The 18,587-nt window shown below is 37.6% G+C and overlaps 1 protein-coding gene across 2 annotated transcripts in view; it reads left to right on the forward strand.

Annotated features, from left to right (window-relative positions):
- Positions 1 to 18,587, forward strand: part of GLCCI1 (glucocorticoid induced 1) — a 113,882-nt gene that overhangs the window by 87,023 nt on the left and 8,272 nt on the right. For both annotated transcript variants that reach the window (XM_043873022.1, XM_043873023.1), the window contains exons 5-6: positions 4,536 to 4,688; positions 8,612 to 8,822. In XM_043873022.1, coding sequence (XP_043728957.1) covers positions 4,536 to 4,688; positions 8,612 to 8,822 — 364 coding nt within the window. The remainder of the gene's footprint in view (positions 1 to 4,535; positions 4,689 to 8,611; positions 8,823 to 18,587) is intronic.

Genomic DNA, 18,587 nt, shown 5'->3' on the forward strand with positions numbered 1-18,587 from the left:
GAAATCAATCCTGAATATTCATTGGAAGGATTGATGCTAAAGCTCCAATACTTTGACCACCTGATGTGAAGAGCCGACTCATTAGAAAAGACCCTGATGCTGGGAAAGATTGAGGGCAGGAGGAGAAGGGAACAGAGGATGAGATTGTTGGATGGCATCACCGACTCAATGGACATGAGTTTGAGCAAGCTCCAGGAGATGGTGAAGGACAGGGAAGCCTGCCGTGCTGCAGTCCATGGCATTGCAAAGAGTTGGACACAACTGAATGACTGAAAAACAAAATGAACAGCAAGATCAGGAGGTTCACAGGGCAAAGTCTGGAGGTAACTCACATGTAAGAATTTCTGCTGGTGTGGAGTAGGTGTGTCCTGCCCTTGTGGTACATGGATATATGTTCACCAACCTGGAAACTCTGTGACCCCACAGTGCTGGGATTTTTGGAGGCCTCATCACATAGGCATGCTCCCTCTCTTCTCACCAGAGGTGGGACTGGGAGTCCCAAGCTTCTAGTCATGGGTTCTTTTTAGTGACCAGCACCCCATTCTGAACCTATTCAGGGACCCACCAAGAGTCACCTCATTGGAACAAAAGACCCTTGTTCCTATCACCTAGGAAATTGCAAGGGGTTTAGGAGCTATCTGTCAGGATCAGTGTCAGAAACCAAACATCTGGGTAGTATACTCATTTTCACAATGTTGATTCTTCCAATGCATGAATATGGTATATCTCTCCATCTATTGGTGTCCTCTTTGATTTCTTTCATCAGTGTTTTATAGTTTTCTATGTATACGTCTTTTGTTTCTTCAGGTAGAAATACTCCTAAGTATTTTATTCTTTTTGTTGCAATGGTGAATGGAATTGTTTCTTTAATTTCTCTTTCTGTTTTCTCATTGTTAGTGTATAGGAATGCAAGGGATTTCTGTGTGTTAATTTTATATCCTGCAACTTTACTATATTCATTGATTAGCTCTAGTAATTTTCTGGTAGAGTCTTTAGGGTTTTCTATGTAGAGGATCATGTCATCTGCAAACAGTGAGAGTTTCACGTCTTCTTTTCCTATCTGGATTCCTTTTACTTCTTTTTCTGCTCTGATTGCTGTGGCCAAAACTTCCAAAACTATGTTGAATAGTAGTGGTGAGAGTGGGCACCCTTGTCTTGTTCCTGATTTTAGGGGAAATGCTTTCAATTTTTCACCATTGAGCAAACCAATGTTTGCTGTGATTCAGTGCAATTCCTATCAAGCTACCAACGGTATTCTTCACAGAACTAGAACAAATAATTTCACAATTTGTATGGAAATACAAAAAACCTCGAATAGCCAAAGCAATCTTGAGAAAGAAGAATGGAACTGGAGGAATCAACCTGCCTGACTTCAGACTCTACTACAAAGCCACAGTCATCAAGACAGTATGGTACTGGCACAAAGACAGAAATATAGATCAATGGAACAGAATAGAAAGCCCAGAGATAAATCCACGAACCTACGGACACCTTATCTTCGACAAAGGAGGCAAGACTATACAATGGAAAAAAGACAACCTCTTTAACAAGTGGTGCTGGGAAAACTGGTCAACCACTTGTAAAAGAATGAAACTAGAACACTTTCTAACACCATACACAAAAATAAACTCAAAATGGATTAAAGATCTAAATGTAAGACCAGAAACTATAAAACTCCTAGAGGAGAACATAGGCAAAACACTCTCCAGCATAAATCACAGCAGGATCCTCTATGACCCACCTCCCAGAATATTGGAAATAAAAGCAACAATAAACAAATGGGACCAAATTAAACGTAAAAGCTTTTGCACAGCAAAGGAAACTGTAAGCAAGGTGAAAAGACAGCCCTCAGAATGGGAGAAAATAATAGCAAATGAAGAAACAGACAAAGGATTAATCTCAAAAATATACAAGCAAGTCCTGCAGCTCAATTCCAGAAAAATAAATGACCCAATCAAAAAATGGGCCAAAGATCTAAACAGACATTTCTCCAAAGAAGACATACAGATGGCTAACAAACACATGAAAGATGCTCAACATCACTCATTATCAGAGAAATGCAAATCAAAACCTCAATGAGGTACCATTACACTCCAGTCAGAATGGCTGCTGTCCAAAAGTCTACAAGCAATAAATGCTGGAGAGGGTGTGGAGAAAAGGGAACCCTCTTACACTGTTGGTGGGAATGCAAACTAGTACAGCCGCTATGGAAAACAGTGTGGAGATTCCTTAAAAAACTGGAAATAGAACTGCCATATGACCCAGCAATCCCACTCCTGGGCATACACACCGAGGAAACCAGATCTGAAAGAGACACATGCACCCCAGTGTTCATCACAGCACTGTTTATAATAGCCAGGACATGGAAGCAACCTAGATGCCCATCAGCAGACAAATGGGTAAGGAAGCTGTGGTACATATACACCATGGAATATTACTCAGCCATTAAAAAGAGTTCATTTGAATCAGTTCTAATGAGATGGATGAAACTGGAGCCCATTATATAGAGTGAAGTAAGCCAGAAAGATAAACACCAATACAGTATACTAACGCATATATATGGAATTTAGAAAGATGGTAATGATAACCCTATATGCAAGACAGAAAAAGAGACACAGATGTACTGAACAGACTTTTAGACTCTGTGGGAGAAGGCGAGGGTGGGATCTTCTGAGAGAATAGCATTGAAACAAGTATACTATCAAGGGTGAAACAGATCACCAGCCCAGGTTGGATGCATGAGACAAGTGCTCAGGCCTGGTGCACTGGGATGACCCAGGGGGATGGGATGGAGAGGGAGGTGGGAGGGGGGATTGGGATGGGGAACACAGGTAAATCCATGGCTGATTCATGTCAATGTGTGGCAAAAACCACTACAATATTGTAAAGTAATTAGCCTCCAACGAATAAAAATAAATGGAAAAAAGAAAAAAAAAAGAAACCAAACATCTGAACAAAAGATACTCCTAGTGCCCCCATCCCTCAGGAAATACAAGAATTCAGAAACTTTGTTTCAGGAACCAGGGGTGAAAACCAAATACATATTTCTTACTATATTACAACTAGCAGTAGCATGTTAGTATATATCTGGTGAAAAATATAAAATGCCTAGAATTAAAAGAAATATGCAAACTTTAAGACCTTATTGAGGATATGAAATATAAAAGAGATAAATGGGAAGTCATTCAGTCATTCATACATGGGAAGACTCAGTATTTTTCAAATAGTCATTTGCCCAAAATTAATGTATGAATTGAGTTCCAGTGGAAATGTAAAAGGAATTTTTTTATTACTTTAAAAGTTATTTTCAACAGTAATGTGGAAAAGTTATGTCAGTTAAAAAGAAAATTTGAAAAGGCTTTCCCTACTGAAAATGCAAAATCCCTACCAGAATGCAAAATGTAATTGTTGTAAAATTATAGCAGTTAAAATGGATCTCTAAATAGAGATTGTCAGATAACACTTTAAGGAAATCAAAGATAGAATCCAAAGAGAAATGTTGGGGCAGTTTTATTACCATGTGGGAAAAAATACTACTTTATAACATACAGAAAAATAAATCATGATAGGTTAAATATTTAAATGTGAAAAACCATAAAAGTACTGGAAGAAAGATATTTCATACTAAAGTAAACAGCAAATGAGTGGCAAAGAGTTATAACTTCAATATGAAAAAAGTGCATACGTTAATATGAGACAAAGGATGTTCGCAGGCAGCAATTCACAAATGGCAGGAGCGTAGCATGTGTGTGGGAAATATTCATTTAATCAGTGCCTAGCCGCCTACTTCATTGTGAATCATATGTATCAACTTTAACCATTCAGATTAAGGTACAGATCATATTATTTTTCTTTTTTCCTTGTCGATCTTTATGTTTTTAATTTCCTTTGTGTCCTTTAAGTTCCTTGAGAATCATCAGGCTTGACTTCCACTTTATGGTACCTCCCACAGGACAGCTGTGAGGGGTATTAATTTTTGACAAGTCCTACAAAGGACTTTTGAAAACAGCCTTAAAGCTGTCGAGTGAGTGTTATAGAACTTATCATGATATTGTTGCCATACTATTTAGTAATCCAAAAGGTTTTCTTAAATTTTGGATAAAGTAGAAATGAAAAATACTAGATGGTGATTGCACAGTGTGGGAAACAAATCGTTTAAACACACACACATAAGCATAGAGCAGAGCTGGAGTCACATGATACATTCAGTTTACATGATTCCAACTATGCTTTTCCAGTAAAAACAGAAAAATGAATAAAAAAACAGTACAGAGGATTCTGATATTCTGCTGAAAAAATGTATACAGTTTACAATTATAGCTTTACACTTTCATAAAGGATTATTTTGACTGTAATTTTTACCTTACTTCTTACTTTGGAACCTAAATTGCTATATGTATACCTGAATTTATATTGTATTTGAAATGTCAAAATAACTGCTCACCGAGTTTCTGTTTTAAGAATTACCTTGCTCTTCAGTTCACAATTTCTTTATCCACAAATAATTTGATTCCACCTTACCTTGTGTTTTGTAGGCTACTGGATCAAGATCAGTCCCTATGCCGCTGTCAAACATATCTGTGCCAAAATCATCTGTTTCACGTGTGCCCTGCAATGTAGAAGGAATAAGTCCCGAATTAGAAAAGGTATTCATTAAAGAAAATAATGGGAAGGAGGACGTGTCCAAGGTAAGGGTACATGGGATGTTTGAATCCCTTTTTTCTTTAATACTGTGAACTGTCTCAGTCTTCTTTTTTGTTACAGCTGTATTAGATATAATTCACATACCATACGATTTACCCATTAAAAGCGTACAGTGGTTTTTGCATGTTCACAGTTACGCAGTCAATACCACAATCAACTTTATAGCTTTTTCATCACCCCCAAAAGAAACTCCATACTTTTTAACAGTCATCTCTTCCTTTTCCTCCAGTGAGACAACCACTAATGTACTCTGTCTATGAACTGGCCTGTTCTAGATATTTCATGTAAATGTAGTCATGCAATACATGGCCCTTGTATCAGGCCTTTTTCACTCAGACTAATGTTTTTAAGGCTGAACTAAGGTTCATTTATAGTGTAGCATGTATCAGTACTTTATTCCTTTTTATTGCCAAACAATATTCACTCATACAGATTTTATTATCCAGTCATTAATTGATGAACATTTGTATTATTTCTACTTTTTGTCTGTTAAAAATAATGCTGCTGTGAAAAACCTTTATATAGAAATGTTTGTGTGAATGTGATGTTTTCATTTCTCTTGAGTATATACCTAGAAGTGGAATTGCTAGTATGGTAACTCTTTGATTAACCTTTTGAGAAACTGCCAGATTGTTTTCCAAAGTAGCCACTCTGTATCATTTTACATCCCCACCAGCAGTGTATGAAAGTTCAGATTTCCCCATATTCAACAACACTTGTAATTACCTTTTTTATTATAGCCATTCTGGTGGGTGTGAAGTGGTACCTCATTATGGTGTTGACCACTGTATATCTTACTTGGAAAACTATTTAGATTATTTGCCCTATTTCAAAATTAGGTTTTTTACTATTGAAATGTAAAAGGTCTAAAGTTCTTACTTTCTAGATAAAAAGTCCTTATTAGATAGATGATTTGAAAATGCCTCCCATTCTGTGGGTTGTCTTTTTCACTGTTCATATCTAAGAAAATATTGCCTAATCTAAGGTCACAGTGATTTAGTTTTTTGTTTTCCTCTTAGGTTTTTACGGTGCTAGTTTTCACATATATTTAAGTCTTGCATCCATTTGAATTAATCAAAAATACTTTATAAACTATCTCTGTCCTAGAATAGAAATCTGGACACTGCTGCACATGAACCTATATTTGACCACATTTTAAAGGTATATTCAACAAAAGAAAACATCAAGTAGCCTTTGGCTTAATTATCTCTCTGATGGTTTTTTAGAACTAAAATATGATTTATGTCAAATGTGTATCTGATTCCTTCAAATAATGTATAGGTTTTAAAACTGACTTAGAGTTTATCTCAAAATTCACATGATTTTATATTTATAAAATTGATTTAAAAAACCTTTTTCCAACTTTCAATATTGCTTAGCAAATATGAGCACTAATCATAATTTATTGTATATTCTTCCAAATATGTGCCTGTATGTTAATATAGGTTGAATCATTGTATGAATGTACCATAATTTAAAACTCCCCTACTGGTGGACATTTAGACTGTTTTCAATTTTTATCATCATAAGTAGTGCTTTAGAAAACATGGTGTACTCTTGGCAGACAATTTCCTGGCAGTGAAATTGCTAGGTCAGAGCATTTGCACATTTAAAACTTTGATTAATATTTTTGCTAAAATTACCATCCAAAAAGGTTGTGCCATTTTACTCTAAGAGTTAAATTTTTATGTTATATTCATTAGGCCAAAAAGGAACCCTTTAGAAATTGTGCTCTTAGCTTAGCTGTGCATACCATTAAAATGTTTCCTTTATACATTATGTGACATTTAAGAACAGTAATGTAAGGAAGTAAAATTGGTCTAATTTTTTCAGGATGAGATAATTAGTCACATTTGCTAATTCTTTAAGAACTGCTAAGCAAAACTTTATTAGAAAATGAAATTTACTGATGTAGTTCTGGTTTTAAATTAGTCATATTCTAATTTCACAGTAAACATTCTGAAATTACTTTGGGGTAACCTACACAGTTATAACTAAAATATTAATTTTAAGAATTTTTAGGTTTATGATTAAGTGTGCCTCAAAGTTTTAATAAATCAAAATGTTGTCATTTTGGCAGGTGAGCCTGCCAGTAGCTTCCGAAGTATATCAGTGTTCTAAGCCTTTATAATTTCCATCATTATTTTGTGTAAATATGTAAACCTCTAAAATCTGTCTTGTTATTCTAATTCTCTGAACCCTCTCCCCAACAAAACAGAACTTGGTTAAGGAAATTGATATATATTATCCAGTTATAGATTCAGAAGTGGAAGTACAGAAAAATTGTGTTTATCAAATAGGACATGAGTAAAAGATAACTCAGGTTCTTAAACTTTTAAAATTATAAATTGTTACATTATTATTTTACTGATTACCAATATTGACATTTTATTAAAGTAAGATTTTCCTAGACTTAAATATATTAAGTTCTAAGAAAGACCTCTGTCATAAAGGCCTCATATATTTTCCAAAATGATCTTTCTTGATGGGTTGTTCTGAAAAATTCCCACATCTATCATGTAATTTTGTCAAAAAAGAAAAAAACCCCACACCAATGATTTCTTAGAATTTAGTGCAGAGTTGTAATTAAAATCTAAATTTCACTAAGAAAAAAAATTAATAAAATAGTTATTTTCTTAGCATTTGACCAAGTAAATTAATATATCTTTGGGAATATTTCCTTCCTAAGTTGGAAAATTTTACTTTTGTTATTTGTTACAAAATGAATTAATGTTCCATAACATAAATGATTGTTTTCTTTATAGTAGCATGGTCATTGTCAGGTTGTAAAGATGGTATAGTTTTCATTTAGCAACTTTGCATAGATAAATGAAGTTTTCATTTTAGGTTTTGGCCTTTACTTGTTACAGAAAAAACCAGTACTCTTTGAGTCTCATGTTTTGCCTTAATTCATTTTGCATCTGACAGTGTTTCTAAAATCTCTGAAATGACAAACCTCGGGAGTAATAACCCATAAATAATGAAAATAAGTTGTAAATAAACTAAGCATATACTGGTTCTTTTTTCCAAGCATTTCATCCTTGTCTATATAATAACAAAAATACTGTAAATGGTTAATATATACATCGTATTTGTTGACCTTGCTTTGTTAGCTTGCTGGTGAGTAAGATACATCTTTTTTTTTTTTTTTTTTTTAAGATACATCTTTACAGCAGAAGCAGAGTAGAGTCAGAAGCTCTGATGCCTTTTAAATGACCATGTCAGCAGGAGCTCTATAAGTTCATTAGTGAAGGCACTGTACTAATGAGGTCTAGGATCTTCTTAGGTTGAAAATATATGATTCATATATGAGTCTACAATTATAATTTCATTTCTATTTATTTTTGCCATTCAGAACAATGCATTAGAACTAGGCAAAATTCATTAGTAGTCCTACTCAATTGGATACCGAATTAGTAGAATTGTTCAGATATATTAATATCCTCCATTCAGTTCTACTAGAATAAATCTGTTTATTAGACACTTTGGGTAACCTGCAAAATCTGTTCCTGGCTTGTAAAAGGGAAAAAAGAAAGAATGAATGAACAAATGGAAATCCATACCTGTGAATATGAGATTTCTCTTTTCTTATTAGTAAGTCAAAGTGATCTCTGGAGTAGTTTGACTAGTTCTTTGGACAGATGTTTATGGAGTGTCGGCTGTCTGCCAGGCACAGTGCTAGGCATTAGGATCCAGTGTTAAAAGCAGCCCTTGTCCTAGAGGAGTATTCCTGGGAGTACTGACCTAAAGGTAGCTGGCAGAAACGGTGACCTGAGGTTGGCCTCTGTATTTTCTGAAGCAGCAGCTATGCTGGCGATAATAGTGAAAAGTGAAATCAAAAGGAGCAGCCTGTGCTGCCTGTGGGTGCAGTGCATGCCGCCCTGACTGTGCTGGTCCGCCCCTCCAGCCTTTGGACATCCCGGACGGCCGGAGAGCGCCGCTGCCCGCCCACTACCGCAGCAGCAGCACGCGGAGCGTCGACACCCAGACGCCCTCGGTGCAGGGGCGCAGCAGCAGCTGCAGCAGCCACTCGCCCTGCGTCTCCCCCTTCTGTGCCCCCGGCTCCCAGGACGGCAGCCCCTGCTCGGCAGAGGACCTGCTCGACGATCGTGATAAAGGTGAGGGTGGGCTCACCCACTTGGTGGCGGGTGTTGCAGGGCCTTGCTCATTATACTTCCTTTGTCTTAGACCATTACATCACCTTTTTTCTTTTGTTGAATGGTGGGATTGTAAAGGATTGGTTGATCTAGGTTTGTTTGTTCATTGGTTTCACGTACCCCCTTCTTTGTGACTTTCGCAAACATCTTCCATAAATGTGTCAGAGGAGCACAGCGCGTGGTTCTAACAGCTAACGAAAGCTATAAAATGAGTGTGGACAGCTTCACATAACACAGCACACAGTTTTTCCCTCGGTGTCGTCCAGAGTTAAGGATGGTTATGGTAGACTCTAGGTTTCTCGTGCCTGAGGTTAGATTTCATAATCAGATTACTTTGGAAGGAAATAACTTCTGAAAATTCTGTTGGAAGAATGAGGATATTTTTAACCAAGTAGGATAAAGTTTAACAAGTACCTGCAGCACATCAGGGATCATATTATGGTATGTAGATGAATTATTAACACCAATAAGAGTGCAGAACCCGTGGGGCCTCTTATTGCCTGTCAGGCCCTCCCTGTCACGTCCCCCTGTCCTGGTGTCAGGCCCTCCCTCCCTGCCCGTGTACCCCTGTCCTGGTGTCAGGCCCTCCCTGCCCGTGTCCCCCTGTCCTGGTGTCAGGCCCTCCCTCCCTGTCACGTCCCCCTGTCCTGGTGTCAGGCCCTCCCTCCCTGTCATGTCCCCCTGTCCTGGTGTCAGGCCCTCCCTGTCACGTCCCCCTGTCCTGGTGTCAGGCCCTCCCTCCCTGTCATGTCCCCCTGTCCTGGTGTCAGGCCCTCCCTGCCCGTGTCCCCCTGTCCTGGTGTCAGGCCCTCCCTCCCTGTCATGTCCCCCTGTCCTGGTGTCAGGCCCTCCCTGCCCGTGTCCCCCTGTCCTGGTGTCAGGCCCTCCCTCCCTGTCACGTCCCCCTGTCCTGGTGTCAGGCCCTCCCACCCTCCCTGCCCGTGTCCCCCTGTCCTGGTGTCAGGCCCTCCCTCCCTGTCACGTCCCCCTGTCCTGGTGTCAGGCCCTCCCTCCCTCCCTGTCACATCCCCCTGTCCTGATGTCAGGCCCTCCCTCCCTGTTACGTGCCCCTGTCCTGGTGTCAGGCACTTGCCCACCAGTGTTCACTCTCCTTTCAGTTTCTGGCCCCTCAGGCACAGAAGGTCCCAAAGACTGTCCCACTTCCACCTTCCTAGTGACTTACAAGGAATACTGAGCTTCCTTTGTAACACATTTACTGCTTCTCACCACAGAGAAACAGATCATAGGCAACAAAAATTTTAAAACATGTAAAAAATAAAGTTTACAAAATCTTACAGGATTTTATGGGCCTTGTCCCGGCTTGACCCCCAGTCCTCTCAGTTTGTTTTGAGGTATTAATACATTTAAAGCGCCCAGATATTAAGTGCTAAGCCCCCTGAAGTTTTACACATGTTTGCACTCATGCAACCACCTCTTGGATCAAGATACAGGACATTTTTTGCATCCCAGAAGGCTCTCTAGCTCCCTTTCCAGACAGAATCCTTCTCCTCTCTGCCTGGAAGTAACCACTGTTCTCACTTCCATCACTATAGTCTAATTTCCCCCCATTACTGGATTTCACAGAAATGAAATGATACAGTCTGTGTTCCTTTGGTCTGGCTTATTTCAGTCATCATTATACCTGACTCTCTGCTGAGATTTTAGAGGGAAGCTACCTTGGACTTGGTCATCTGCTTTTATTTCTGTGGGTGGATATCAACAGTTCCCCCCTTTCATTTCACCCTTTTGTTACTGGAAGCCTTGGGGTTCTCTTCCTCCATTAAGAATGTATTGAAAGCAGAACCTTAGTTAGGCGTCTCTCTGCTTCAAGTGGAAAGTCTGTTTCATAGAACATCAGACTAGGGAACTTCCAATACACTAAGGTGTCCTACCGCAGCAGACACTTCAGTCAATTCCTCACATTTCTATATGGATGTTTCATAATAAATCAAACAAGAAGACACCTTGCCTCTAGTAGGAGGGTTTGTTTTGAAGGTTAATAATCATAACTTGTTTTAGGATGCACAGGTGGTAAATGGTGGAGCAAATCTTGTCTGATTGATTCCAAAACCTGTATTTTTTGTTATACCAGTAAAAAGGATAAGTGCAGATCACTTTTGCTACTTATTAGCACTTGTAGTTGGGTTAAAAGGAAAAATAAAAATAACAGTGATACAAGGCTAGGCAGTAAATTCTGAAGTTTTGTTTTCTTCTAAGTATAATACTGTGGATAACTGAGATGCTGAACCAAAAGGGAGATGTATTAGGAAATTGATAGATGAGTTCCATTTTGGTTAGCTAAGTTTGTGAGGTTGCCTTCTCAGCCTCTATGGGACTGTATTCAATGAGGCAGTCTCACAGCCACTTAGAACCACATTCTCTTTATTTATCTGTTCATGGACACTTAGGTTGTCTCCATGTTTTGGATATTGTGAATAATACCACAGTGAACATAGGAACACATGTATCTCTCTGAGATAGTATAATAATCTGAATTCTGATGATTTTTTAGGGAAGTTAGACTTTTTCCTAAGACTTTGCCTTTGGTTGTATATTTTTTTTCTATCCCCTTTTATTCTTTTTACCAGATATCTGCCTGTTAACGCTCTGTTCCTCTTGTGTGTTGTTTTTTTTTAATGTAAAATGAGAACACTTGTCCAGATCATTTCTTAAGGCCAACAGTTTAAAAAAAAAATTGTTTTCTTAGTAAAACAGGGTGATCGTACGTGTTTTCATACTTCATACCACTGTTGGGGTTAAATGAGATATTGGAACAAAGTGCTTAGCATAACTCCTGGTATGTAGTAAACATTCAATAAATAGTGTTGGGTGTGACTAATAGTCTTTTTAAAAAAAATTTCTTTAGAAACTAAGGAGATTGCAGAATCAGTTAAGACACTTTTCCATTTTCTACAAAACTACCTCAGTTTGGAAATTTAAGACCTCATGACATAAGTTTCTTAATGTACTTACCAATGTAGCTTTGAGGCATTACTTTGCAATTAAGATCAAGTTTATATTACTGTTTTCTGGAAAACTGTGTGACCTATTACAGTGGTCAGTTTCTAGGTCTCAAATCAACTACCTTCTTTGTGAAGGAAGATTAAAAAGCATCTGTCTCTTTTACATATGTATGTATATGTGTCTGTATCATACATGTATTTTAGGATTGGGAGTGGAGGTTTATGTATTTCAGCTGAGTTTATGCTTCTGGTTTATTCAAGATATGTTTCTTGGGCATCTAATGTATGTCAGGGACTGTACTGGAGAGTGGAAAAATAGATAAGAGGAAGATGTGATACCTATTTTTAAGAGCTTTATACTCTAATAAGGATTAATAGTAACGTTAACAAATATACACTATTACACAAGTATGTTCAGAATACTAAAGGTACAAAGGAGAGGGAGTTGTCAGTTTTGCAATTCCTGAAACTTACATATTTAAGTCATTCAAACTATAGAATAATCTCTAACTCATTGCTTCTCTATGAACAGCCCAATTTTTTACAATACTAATTCTGGCTTACAGCTTTAACACTACAAAAACACTTTTCCACAGTAAAGCTTAAATTGATCTTTTGTTTCTTTGTATTTATTTCCTGTAAAGAAAAAAGGGAAGCTACAGATTTCTAACAGGTTTGGATTGATTTGGAGTACCTACCTCTTCTGTAGTTGGTGTGTGGAATAGCTAGGTTAGACATCCAGAACTGGCATGCACACACGGGAGAGGGACAGGCATGTGAGCATATTGCTCTAATGAGAGGTGGGCTGGTGTGGTTATTTTTCTAGTGTTCATCTGCTATATACTTATCCTTTTCCTGACTTTGTTATTTCTGCTTATCCCTAACATCTGTTTTTCTCCATGACACATGTATACTTTGAGACCTATAAAATAATTTTAGTTGATTAGCATGTTGGTTTTTCTTTGGTTCTTTCAATTGCAGTGCCAAGACGAAAACACTCTATTAAGAAAAATCTAGTCTTTAAGAGACTATTTTCAGGTTTTAGTTTTTTGAGTTGGGTGGTTTGGGGACAGATTTTTCCAGTGACTTAAAGGCTGAAGGCAGCCAGCTATCATGTGTAAAGTTGCTTGGCTAACTAGCCTAGTAACAGCCACAGTTGTACATAATGATTTGTGTGGAGAATTCAGGGATCCTGAATAAGAGTTCACATCTGCAGGATATACCCTATGATTAGTTAGCCTAAATTCTACCTTATCACGCCCAAAATGCAAGGGAGAAAAACAGCCATTTATATACTGTAAATGGCCGTGTCAGATACTCGTTCTTTCAGCAGCTCTGCCAGCTTTTCTTATTGGAACCAAGTCACAAAATCTAGACTTCATTCTGCCACTTATAGCTGATCTTTGGCACAATTCACTTAGGCAGTTATAAAATTCTGCAGTTTTGCAAGATATTATGGAAACATTGATTATTCTAATCATGAAGTCAACTGAACCATTCTACTGAGGCCAACCACCAGGAGTTGTATTCCAAGATTCCATAAATTGGCTACTTGGAACTTAAACTGGGTTTTCCCACAGGAACAATGTATATTATGTGGATGGAGTTTCCAAGGGCCAGTGCACGTCAATCTGTTTAACTCATACCATGATTTAACTCATTAATATTTCTAAACTTTGGGTGTTAGGACTGAGAAGTCCATAGTTGCAGGAAAGAAAGAAACAGTATTATCTTTTCAGGGTCTAGGGCTGACCCTGGCCAGACTTTTGAAAAAGACTCTCTTTGACGTCTTATTCCTTTCTGTATACATTTTAAACTCTATTTGCAGTCATCTTTAGAGCTCTGTTTCTTAACACTCTTTGATGTTTGCCTTTAACATACTTTAACCCTCCATCTTCTAGACAGCCTCATCGGCCCAGATTTTGTGGCACTTTTCTTTGTGGTTTATGTTGTGAAAATAGGTTAGATATATTTGTTTTAGCCACTACACCTTGAAAATCACTTTGTTTGAGCCTTGATCTGTTTCTCGATTAAAAGGTTATCCCCACATGATTCTAAGTGCTTACTATCCTAGAAGAACCCCTCCGTGGTAAAATTACAAAGAGTGTAGAACTCTTGCTCCAACAAAGGAGTTATTCCATAGGTTAAAAACTGAACTTCTGGAGAATGACGTCCCTCAGTTCATCTTCCCTGTTTTGCTTTTTCAGGATTGCATCTGAAATTATGTGTATTTACATTATCTGATGTGCTTAAGCATCCAGTAAATGCCTTTCCCCACTCTTTCTGGAATGTTTACAGTTGCTCTGCTGACTTTCTGTAGATGACTTACTGTTCTTAATTCAAAATTATTAGTAAGTATACAGTTCAGTTCTGGCATTTACAACCTAGAGTCTAAAACAAAAGCAAACCAAAATTTATTTATATGCCTGCATATATAATTTTGATGTATATAATTTCCATCCCTGGGTCGGGAAGATCCCCTGGAGAAGGGAATAGCAATACACTCCACTATTGCCTAGAGAATCCCATGGACAGAGGAGCCTGGCGTGCTACAGTGCATGGGGTTGCAAAAGACTTGGACACCAGTGAGCATGGATGCATATATAATTTCACTTAATCTCCAGTTATCTATTTACTAGGATATAAGCTCCATCAAGAGCAGGTAACTTTAATTTTCTCATTACTTTATCCTCAACAACTAGAGTGCTGCCTAGCGTTAGTATAGAGTAATGCTTAAGTGGAGATTTTTTGAGTATTCTTTCTTCATGGTATGTCCATTTTTTAAAGAATATATTGTTTAAAACAATAGAATCCTTTTCTTTAAGTTAATTATATATGTTAGGTTTTGGGATGTTTGGGAAGAGTAGGATAATCCTCCCTACTACCCAAAAAAAGACAATAAAGAGTAACCACTCTAGGTTATGCTAACAGTGATGACAGGTCTTTGGCGAGAAAGAAGCCATAAAGTTCAGATTTCCTATTGAAATTACAGAAAAGAAAGTAACTTTGCTAAAATCTATCACTTCTTATACTCTGATCATGACTAGGGAAAAAGTAGGGTATCAAGTAGACTAGAGGAAAGGAGAATCTGTTGAATTTTTTCTTGCTGTTATCTTTTATGTTCCTCTAAGAAGAAATAGAAAGCATTGAAGCCATTCTTTGCCCCGTGCCTTTGTAATAGAAGGCAGACCCAGTGAAGCTGTTGCCGAAGCTCTAAGACTCTTAAGTAGGAGCCTAGAATGTTAGATTGGAACTTGATCATCTAGTCTCATGAGGACACTACAGTTGAGATAGATCAAAACAGTGATGCAGATAGCTTGATGGTCACGGACTCTGACTCTGCTGCAGCCATTGAATCTCTGCTCTTCCACTTACTAGTTGTGTGTCTCTGGGCAAGTTACTCAGGTTCTCTGTATCTTGGTTTTCTGACCTGTAATTTAAGGGAAGTGACGGCACTGCCTCATAGGATTGTTATGATGATTAAAGGTGCTCAGGTGCCTTTACCTTTTTTATCTCCTGTAATATTACCACAATCCTGTGAGTAGGGACAGTGTCATTATTTTAAGAATGGGGAGCCTAAGGCCTAGAGAAATGAAGTTAGCTTTCCTAAAGTCTATGGAGTCCAGAGGCCAACAGAGATCTTTGTAGGAACTTCACACTACTTGTTGCCGCCTTTGCAAGAGGAATGACCATTTCACAGTCATTCAGCTGTGAAAGAGCCTGGTGTGTGGAGAAGAGTACAAAGTCGTATGGCTGGAGCCCAGGGTAAGTGGCAGGGAGGAGAAGGCAGTGAGGGTGGAGACGCAGGTAGGAAGGTCGCTGCTTCAGAAGGGTCTTGAGCCTCGCTGAAATAGACAGACAACCGAGCAAAGAACTTTGTCAGCTAAAGGACATGACCGGCTCTAAGGATAAAGCTACAGAAGTGGAGAGAGGCTTTAAGAGGAGGAGATAAGATGCTGTTTTAATAGTCTAGTCCTGAGTCTCCAAACTTGGCTCATTACACACTTTTTTCAGCAGTTTTTAATCTATACCTGTAATGTGAATTTATATATTTCTGAGTTATCTAAGTACATGGTTCAGTCCATATACAAAATATGTATTAGTAAAGTTTTCTTACTTTTAGGGGTAAAAAGTAAATACACATAAATGTTCTCCAGTTTTCTTCCTGCATGTCAGCAGATTGTTCAGTGCACTCTAGTTGGGAACCCACAAGTGTAGGGCAAAGATGAGGAGGGACAGCATGGGCAGAGGAATTGAAAGAAATAGACTGAAGAAGCAGCAGCAGCATTTGGTGGTTGATTAGATGTACAAGGTGAGGGGTTAGAAAAATGAGGATAAAGGCAGAGTTCTAACAAAGTTCTAGCTTGGAACATGGGAAAACAATTACCACTGTGAATAAGGCAGTGAATGTCAGAGAAGGAATAGGCTTTCAGGTGACTATTATATAAGTTTAACATTATATTTGGTTATCTGCTTAGAGATGTTATAATGCCATTTCCCTTTAAGCAGGAATGAGGAGAGAGGAGAAATACTGAACTTTCACCTAATATTGATACATAGCATTTTGTTTTGCCTTCTCTTTTGCTCTGTAAATATATAAGTGCACATTTAAAATTATATTGAAACTTTCATTAGAAGTTTTCATTTTTCCCTCTGTTAAAATTATATTGAAACTTTTATTAGAAGTTTTCATTTTTCCCTCTGTAGGACACTTTAGGAGCACTTTAATATGAAACACTGTGTTTCAGGTTTTTGAAAACTGATGTCCCTGGAAATTTGTTCATCTAAAAAGCTCAAGAATGTGAAAACTAAGGTTCTATCAGAAGAACTCTCCTAAGATCCTTCATTACATTACTTTTCCAGATATAAAATATTCTGGGTAATCTGAAATTTATTTTCAGTTTAGTTTTACCATTGTGATTAATAAGAGGCATGATTTTAGTCTATAAATTGGTTTGAAGACTGTCTTCAATAGGGTGATTTGCTTTCATTTTTAACTGCCATGTCAGATAAATTCGGAGTGATTTGTTCACATTCGTGAACAAGTCTGAGTGACTCGTTAGTATGTTGATGACGCCAAGTCACATTTGAAGACAATACTAAGCAGTGTTGTGCTGCCTGTCAGGATTATGTTTGCAAAAGCAGCTCTTGTGTATTGTGAGTACACAAAAACAAAGGAGCAACTAGAGTTTGTTTGCTTAATTTGTAAATTATCAATTCAGTGAATGCAGAATAAAATGTAAAACATGGGTCTAACATTTGGAATGCAAATTAAGTCCCAGTTAATTCAAAACACAGTCTTATTTGAGAACAAAGTTCAAAAATACAAGTGACAAGGGTTATGATGTTAATTTTTTCCTCCTTACCTTTTGCTATATGCTGATCTAAGAAAGATCTTAGCTGTCTATAGCTGTGTTGTTTTTTCTTTTTTAATTGTGTAACCTTCTCATAAGGGTTTCCCTGGTGGCTCAGTGGTAAAGAATCCATCTGCCAATGCAGGAGACATGGGTTCAATCCCTGGGAAGTTGGGAAGATCCCCTGGAGAAGGAAGTGGCAACCCACACCAGTATTCTTGCCTGGGAAATCCCATGGACAGAGAAGCCATGGGGTTGCAACAGAGTCGAACACAACTTAGCGACTAAACAACAACAAACCTTCACGTAAAAGGTTGACTTTGAAATTATGGAGAAATCTTAGAAACTATTTGTAAAAGTCAAATGTTCTCCTTGCTTGCTCTTTCACAGTTTGATCTTGGAGTTCACTGAAAACGCAAGTGTTCAATACAATAGGTAATGCCAACTAGGGCCAAAAGTTTGTCATCAAAACATGCTTATACAGTTGTTTCTATTGATTCCGTTAGGCCATCAAATCACACTACCACTGATAAATTTCATTTCCTAATGCACAATAAGTAATTTTTTAAAATTGAAGCATAGTTACTGTGTACTGTTATATGTTATAGGTATATAACATTCACAATTATTAAAGGTTATGCTTATAGTTATTGTAAAATACTAACTATATCCCCATTGTACAGTATATTCTTGCAGCTTATTTTATACCTAGTAGTTTGTGCCTCTTATTTCCCTGCCCCTCTGTTGCCCCTCCCTGTTTCCCTTTCTCCACCGGTAACCACTAGTTATTCTCCATACCTATAAATCTGCTTCTTTTTTGTTATATTCACTAGTTTGTTGTACTTTTTTAGATTCCACATATAAGTGATGTCCTACAGAATTTGTCTTTCTCTGACTTCTTTCACTTAACATAGTGTCCTCCAAGTCAGGTCTATCCATGTTACTGCATGTGGCATTGTTTCATTCTTTTTTATGGCTGAGTAATAGTCCATCATATATATGTACCACATCTTCTGTAAAAGAAGTTATTTTCATACTAGAATTAAATTAATAATTATATTTACTGACTCTTGCTGCACATATAATAAATATTTTCTTTGTAGAGGAATCTATAGAATCTGTATACTTTAGGCCTTAGTTGTTAAATTTCAGAATGATAAATCTCCGTATGCTAAAAGATTCCATCTTTTATATATCATAATAAAGTTAGTGTGCAGATCTATTAAAAAGGACATTTCTGTTACTCTCTTCTGCCAACAGAGTGGAATAGGCATTTAATTTCTGAATGGTGCACATTTGTTTAATTGGTAAATTGGTAATGATGTCTTCTTTCTACTATTGTAGCAATATTTATTGAGAACTTGCTATGTTTCAGGTACACGGGTTTTTTTCACAGCCATCATATCAGT

Source organism: Cervus elaphus, chromosome 18 (genome assembly GCF_910594005.1).
Source record: "Cervus elaphus chromosome 18, mCerEla1.1, whole genome shotgun sequence".
In the NCBI taxonomy this organism is placed as follows: Eukaryota; Metazoa; Chordata; class Mammalia; order Artiodactyla; family Cervidae; genus Cervus; species Cervus elaphus.